The following is an 8035-nucleotide window of genomic DNA, read 5'->3' on the forward strand; positions in this document are numbered from 1 at the left end:
GAACCTCCCCTTCTTTATTCGTGTCTCCTCTGCATCCCGACTCGTCCCTGCACACCAGGGACCACTCCAAAACCGGGATGATGTTTTCCCCAGAACTTTCTTCCCCAAATATGTGCGGCAGTGTCTTCCCTCCCGCTCCATTGCTCTCTCATGTTCACCTGTTCAGTCCATCTCTTTAGAGGCTGAGGTGGCGCCCATCCCTGCAGAGAAAGGGCAAAAAGAGCTTACAGCCAGCTTGCCACCCCTGACCTCAGCCCCTGCTGTGAGGACGGGCAGATGAGTATCTTGTGACAATCTTGAAAAGGTTAGAGATCAATGAATAGCCTGTAAATATGAAAGTCCATTGACAAGTCTGTCCCCTTGGGGAGATGGATGCATCCCGCTGTTGATGCTGAAGGTCATGAAGCATTTAAAGTACTATGCAACCAACTCCCCGTATTCTGAATTCCAAGCTAATTGAGCAACCTTCTTGTTATAATCAGGCTTCCTTTATAGGTCTGCCTACAGGGAGCGAATGGCTAGTCTGCTGACATGAGCATTCTGGTGCTAAATACACTTTGGGTCCTCACTGTCAATGAATACATTGGCAGAAAGGAAGCCATGTCGATTCTTCCTGCCCTTCCGGGAGCCCTCTGTGGCAGCAGGAGCCCACTCCTATCTTTTGCCTGTAAATGTCTACAACCTAAAGGTTGGAGAAGCAGAATTGTGACCTTTTTTCATTCATTCACCCATTAATTACCAATCTGGAAAGCATTCCTTAGCAAGTTTTGGGGCATACTGTGCTAGGGACTTCGAAGAACAAAAGAACAAATAAAGCTTGTACATTTTTGGCAAATGTAATCAGCTCTTCTTTAGTTTTCACCTCAATTGTGTTTAAATTAATTTTTGAGTTAGAACATATTGCGATATCGGCCTCATCATAAGCAGAGAAGTCACTGGTTTTCAGATTCAGTTTGTTTCTATTTCCTTCTTAAGGCTCTTGGAATGGCATCATCGCAGGACCGAGCAGTGGTCAAAAAAAAGCTCAAGGAAATGAAGGTGTCTCTAGAGAAGGCTCGGAAGGCTCAAGAGAAAATGGAAAAGCAGAGAGAAAAGCTGAGGAGGAAGGAACAAGAGCAGATGCAGAGGAAATCTAGAAAGACAGAAAAGATGGCAATAGAGGGGGCTGGGGAGCAGTAACACACCCTCTTCCAGGCGAAGAGGGTGCTCCAAGGGAGGGTCCACCTCTTCCTGCCCCGCTCTCCTCCGGGGGAATGAAGAAGAAACTGATGATAGGGGTGATGTGCTGTAGGCAGATTGGGGAACCTGGTGTCGAATACCTGCATTTTCTGTGATAATAGAATTCCTTTCATTTTAACCTACTTAATCCCAAGCCACCTTTAGTTTCTTAACAAACCAAGGAGCTCATTTGTGAGAGCGGCAAATGTTTCCCTCTTCTCTGACTTACCAACATCTTGTGTTGTGTTGGGTGGGTGCGTGTGTCACTTGGAAAACCAGCATGACAGTACCCAACAAGAGCATGATCCACCCTGGTGTTGTGAAATGGAGTGCCATGGATGTCCAGCATGGGGTCCTGACCCTGGGTGTTTGTGTCTGTCTGCATGGCTTGAGCGCCCTCCTGCCATGAGATCTCGGCTGCAGGATCCACTCCAAAGTGTGAGAAAGGTCCCCCTTATTTCTGTGTCTGGACAGTGAGACAACCCCACTGTGGAAACGTGGGTGCTCTGCCCCAGAATCACTTCCCGTGGCAGAAGTTGAGCAAACTGTTCTGCTTGCTGGGCATCTGAAGGAGAGAAAAGAATTCTAGTATGTGTTCACCCCAGAAGGAAGCAAAAGCCTTAAGAATGTGGATGTGGTATTACCTTGGGATTCTGAGGATAATATTTATCTTCCAGATTTAGCCAAACAAAGGAAAAATCTGACATGAATGCAGCCATGGGATATTGGGATCTGTTGTTTACTTTGCTACTGCAGCATCTCAGTTTGTCAGCAACACTGACACACACGACAAAATTCCTTTTCCCCAACAAATTGAACAGGAAATTGGTTTTTAAGGAAACCAACATTTTCAGGTTTCCTCTCCCGGGGAACATTCTGGCTAGTCTGCAGCCTGATGATGACACAGTCGGGAACTCGTCACATATTTTCAACTCAAGATTTCCCAAGTGGACTCGGCTAGTATTTTAACAAATGTACTTTTAAAAACAATAGAAATACCAGTTCGAGAAAACTTAGATTTGAGTAACATGCAACTAGAGAAGCAATTTGACTGAGCACACAGAATGTCCCCATACAGGTGAGCTGTCAGTTATGTTTAGAGATGCTCTGAATGGTTTTTCTGAGCCATTCTCTCCCATTCTTTAGGGATCTTCATTTAAAGTTAAAGTTTATTTAAGATAGTACCCAGAATACAGTCTAGCAGTGGAGCTCATATTTTAAAGCCAGTATTAAGGATTTCAACATTTCGTCAAACTAATTCAAATGCCAGGGACTAAGGCAGAAGGAGGAGAAACTATAACTCATCTTGAGAAATTTCAAATAATGGATCTTTTTGTTGATGTTGTTGTTTTGCTCCTTATGTTTATGTATCTGATTCTGTTTGCTGCATTGGCCCTAAAAATGAGGTCACCCACTTTCCAAGGGACAAGTTCCAGAATAAGAGTTGAGGGCAGACAAATTCTTTGACAAGTATTTTACTTCCTTTTCTGGGTGGAGAGTCTCAGTCCATACCTTGCACTGGAAATGTTACATACACAGAGCTTGGGGGTGCTTTTCGAGGTTACAGGTAACAGATCATGTAAAGGGCTCCAGCCCATATAGCTCCATCTCTTATTTTGAACATTGTGTTTTGCTTGTTTTTGTTTTTTGCTTGTCTGAATATGGGAAATCTGGAATAATCTAAACTAGAAATTCACAATTCAGTTCTTTCCTGAAGGCCTGCCTCCTTTTTAGTGGCAGAGTATTGCCTGTTTGGCTTCAGTGCTTCTGTCACTAGGTATAGATTACTCACTATGTTTTACAGTTACCCGTCACTATGTATATTTTCTCTGTCTGTCTTCATTTTGGGGTATGATAATGAAGCCGCCATACTGGATATTCTATTTATATTTTGAGATGTGTGGTGCTTTGCTATTTATTAATACCATGAGAAACAAGGAACCACTATTACTGAACGACCAATTCCAGCAAACCTTTTCTAATACTAAAAGACTAAATTAGTCAAAATGTGGTAATACTAGTGCTTGCTATTGTACATTTTTGCCATCTTTGCATATCTTTGAAAAAAAGTGATCTAGATCACACTGGAAATTTCACTGTATTCATTTTAAGAATGAAAATGGAAGGATGATTATCTTATGTTTACACTTTGGTAATATTTGAAAATGGATGTAAATACTGGAAATGTCTGTAAGTCTCAGTCTCCGCACATAATTTATGATCTATTATATTGCATTTTCTTAAAAGTCTTCAAATATTGTTCTTAGTTTTCAGTTTATCTGTATACTTCCGGTGTTTAGATTAATGACCAACTGACAATATTATTAATCACATTCTTTTTTTCAAATCATTTCATTTGTGTTATAACTATTTTGATTTTTTTAACTTAAATTATAGTAATTTTCATCTGAATGAGTTATTTTTAACATTACTACTTAAAACTGCTGAAATTATAAGAGGCACTTGATTTGATTGTCCAGAAAAGGATAAAATGTAACTGACTGGTGAAAGGTCATGAAAACAGTGAAGGGCCTCAAGACTTGGGAGCATTTTGTTTTCGTACTTTTTTTTTTATCAACTCTAGTGCATGATGCCTAAGTGAGGTACCAGTGCAGTACACAATTCCTGCTCTAATGCTAGTGGTTTTCAGTGTCCAATTTAACACAGAACTGTTGCTTCATGAACCTTTAAGACTTTGCAGTTTTTTCTTTATCAGAAAATGAACAAAACGGGAATATCTGGTTATATTCTCTAAACGACAGCTCTATTTGACTCTGACAATAGCCAAAAGTGTTGGGGGTATAGGTAATGCTTTGGGGAGGGCAGGTGGTGTGTGGTGAGGAGTGTCTGGGTCAGGGTTTTCCATTGAAGGACTTTAGTTTTATAACAGAATTACTTTCTTTAAGACTGTCTCCCTTAGAGTAACTCACAGTTCATGTAACAGTTTTCTCATTCTCATTCATATTCTCTCTCTCTCTCTCCCTCTCTTTCTTCCTGAATTAGAAGTTAACGTCAGAGTGATGTTAGGTCAGAAACCAACTTTTGCCCCTTCTAGCAGACTGATGAAGTCCACCTCTAGTTTTTTGACAATAAAGCTATTCTATGCTTTCTTTCTTTAGCTGGGGCTTGATGAATTTCCTACCCTTAACGTCACATAAGCATTTTTAACTCCAGCGCGAATGCCAACCTCAGCTTTTAAGAGGGAGGCAATGGGAACACCTACCTGGTGCTCCTGTTATCATTGGAAACAAAGTGGCAAGAGGAAGGGTGAGGAACCAAATTAACCCTTGCCACTGCCTGTTATTCTGCTGTCATCTCTAGTCTGAAACCTTAAAATGTCCGAGGCCCAAGCTTCAAATATAATCACAGATTGTTTGACTTTAATTAGCCCTATGGTTTTTGCTGAAGACAAATAATTCTCATCTAGGTTCTTTTTGCCATTGGATTAACATGTGCTTTCAAATACATTTTAAAAGGTAAATTTTGCATTTATATGGATATTCTGATTTATTTATAAAGTGTTAAAGGTTATGTAGACCAAGCCTAAAGAGAGAAAACCATGCGTTTAACAATGGGATTTAAGAAGATTCTAAAGGGAGGTGTCTTAACAATTTTAAAGAAGCAACTACACTTTGAATGTGTGGTAGCCCGCTCGTTACACTGAGGTATTTAAGTATTACTAAAGCCCATCGGAGTAACTGAAGGTACTGTCCCAAGAGCTGCAGATGAGGGGCACTTCCCTTTGAGAGACAGCAGCACCAGGGTTCATGTCACCTACTTGAGTCCTGAGTGGCTTCTGAATGTTCAAATGTACTTTAATCAAGGATCTACCTGTAAACGATTCTGAAGCTAAGCCTTGAAGGATGAGGGAAGTAAAATGTCCATATTTTCTACTAGAATTGTTTTTATTATGATGATGGGGTGAAAAGTAAATTTCTAAAGAAAACAGGGTTGTAAGAAATATGAATGTGGTTGCTGCAATTCACTCCTGAAAAACAACCGTAGTCTGCAGGCAGATTTTATTTATGTTTTTCTTAGTTATTTAAAGTCTCAGGAAACTGAATCTTGGTCCAAAACACTGGGGGGAAAAATAACACCAGTAGTACACCAGTAGTATTTGCATAACAAAAAAGTAGGAGTATAGAACAGACCCAACCAAGAAGTCAGAGGGCAAAGAAGAAGCCTGAAGGACCCATGTCCCCCTGGGAAACGAAAGCCTCAAGTTCTCCCCAAGGGTGAACAGAGGAGCCTTACACGATGCGTTGAGGGAATGATTGTTACTTGAAGGCTCACGTACATACGTGTGTGGACCAAGTACAGCACGTCACCCACTTCCAAACCTACAGAGTGGGGAAGGCAAGAACATGCTGATTTCCCATCCTTGGCCCTACCCCAGTCTTTAGCGCTAAAGATTCAAGAATGAATAAGAGGCAAGGGATAAGGGAACAAGAGGCAACTTCTCAACACTGTGCATGCCACTTGTGTAGCTATACAGACTACATACGTGTGAATATATCTCTCACCTTGCACACACACCGCAATGACATGGCATTCAACAAATAGATACTGTCTTTGGAACTTGGTGTTGTCAGTGAGCACCCCCAGCAGTAATCATAGCCTTATTGCCACCTTTTGTGTTGTGTATACATTGAATGGCTCATAAGATTTTAAGAGATTTTTTTAATGTATTTCTTCTACTAAATGCACTTAATCCTTCTATATGTCTATATATTTTGGTAAAATTGATTTATTCGAAACTTGGTATTTTAGTAAGATAAAGTTTCCTTAAATGTTTGGTTAACGCTTTGATGTCAAGATTGCACATCGCTGAGCTGAAACTCAGAAGTTTATGCAGCTTCAGGCATTTTCAACTGCGAACCGCAGTGTCCTTTGCTAAAAATCGCACTGCGTGTTCTTGTGCACTTGCTCATGCTCTAATATGACATTTTTGGTCGCTGTGATGCATAAGCCACTAACTACTGGCTCTCTGATGGCAGCGTTGTCATCCCATGACCATTACTTCCTCTTTTGCTGAGTGATGGCCTGGTTGGGTCATTGCCAAATGGACATGAGTGTGAGTGTGTTGTTGGAAGGCGTATACTTCTAGTTCTCTGGCTGTTTTACGGACACACCCAGGTTCTCTGTTAAGGATTTCATCTTTCGTCTGTGAAAGAACAATTGGCCAAGGATAGTTAAATTACATTAAAAAGTGTGAATTAGGAAGCACTCCGGCTAGAAAACGCCTCCCAACAACATCAGACTTCGTTAGTGCTTAGTGAAATCTCTTAAATATTTATGTGTATGTTCTCCTTAATATTATTTATGGTCATCACTACTGCTTTTGTATTTTTTAATGGTGTTACAATGGAACCACAAGTACACGTGCTGCATATGACTAACAAACTGGCCGGCTGAAATATAAAAAAAGAGAGAGAATGAATTCTGTCCCATTGTAAGAAGTTGGTTTATTTTCATCTTTCTTTATATAAAGGAAAAAAGTTGTTTGAAAGTCATTTTAAGTCCAATAAATATGGATAGCATGTTATCTGAACCTTGATTTGTACCTTTCGGTGTCCAATCATTTGCATGGAAGAGACAATAGTGCCACGTCCGAATTGTTCTCTGTGCTTGGTTAATATGTATTTCTCTAGATTGTTCCATTTCAAATGACATTTCTTACTCTTTGGTTTTCAGAGGCATTCGAAGCAAGATATCCTTTGTTTTTTGATCAATCTAAAAATACATGTGATTAAGTTTAATTTGTTAGTGTAAATAAATTTCTTGCCAATGAGTATTATTGTTGTTAGACAACGAATGCAATAAAAAAGAGTAATACTGAGATCTGTTGATGTCATTGTTTTTCCTCTCCCATTTTCACCTTGACTGGATAAACCTGTATTAACTGTCAAAATGCATCTATCAATCAAGGGCAAAGTGCACATTTCCATAGAAATGAAGCTAAAAATACGTTTTAGCCCTGCTGAAGTGTAAATGGGCTGCAGGAATTATGTCGAAAGCACAATTATGGAACTGGGCATAAAGTTAAAGATCAAAGCTTCCACTAGAAGTTCCCTCGCCCATCTCTTGGTTTCCATTGTGGCTTCACCATCACAGTTTCTAAAACCTGTCAGCCAGGGAAAGGTCGTTGACAAATCCGTAAGCAGTTGGCCTCACACAGTTACAGAGCGTGTTGTGGAGAGCTAAAAATCAGACCATCCCAGAGTATGGGGCTTCTTTCAACAATTTTACATCTAAAGCTTTAAATGGTGAGAAGACGAATATATCAAATGAAGGTATTAATTTCTCTCTGTCACACATACATGCACTCCCTAATTTATCTGTGACTAAACCTTTGGCAGTGCAAAAAATTTAGATGAAAGCAACAGAATAAGTGAATTCAACTGTTTACCCTGGAGCATGTTAAGAAATTCCAAACCAAGGGGACGCTTGTGTCCCTTTTTGAATGATCTTTCATGTAAGCTAGCTACGTTCAATTGGTGGATAGCTTTCTCTTGGGTTGCAGAGCAGGGGGGGGGGGGGGTAGCCAGGGGACAGAATTTGCTTATTTTGTTAAAAACGAGAGAGAACAGACCTGTGGTCATTTTATTGATATCAAGTGATTCTCTTTAAAGGAAATACATGGTTGCCCAGCCGGCACGGGTCAGTGGTTGAGCACCGACCTGTGAACCAGGTGGTCACAGTTTGATTCTTAGTCAGGGCACATGCCCAGGTTGTGTGCTTGATCCCCAGTAGGGGGCGTGCAGGAGGCAGCCAATCAATGATTCTCATCATTGATGTTTCTATCCCTTCCTCTCTG

The 8035-nt window shown here is 40.5% G+C and overlaps 1 protein-coding gene across 5 annotated transcripts in view; it reads left to right on the forward strand.

The window, feature by feature from the left end:
* The window catches only part of PPP1R9A (protein phosphatase 1 regulatory subunit 9A), a 236728-nt gene extending 229671 nt beyond the window's left edge, over positions 1-7057 (forward strand). For all 5 annotated transcript variants that reach the window (XM_023750730.1, XM_023750731.1, XM_023750732.1 and 2 more), the window contains one exon: positions 976-7057. In XM_023750730.1, coding sequence (XP_023606498.1) covers positions 976-1179 — 204 coding nt within the window. In that variant the 3' untranslated portion in view covers positions 1180-7057. The remainder of the gene's footprint in view (positions 1-975) is intronic.
* Positions 7058-8035: the final 978 nt, after the last annotated feature.

This window comes from Myotis lucifugus, unplaced genomic scaffold, assembly GCF_000147115.1.
Source record: "Myotis lucifugus unplaced genomic scaffold, Myoluc2.0 scaffold_15, whole genome shotgun sequence".
Taxonomy (NCBI): Eukaryota; Metazoa; Chordata; class Mammalia; order Chiroptera; family Vespertilionidae; genus Myotis; species Myotis lucifugus.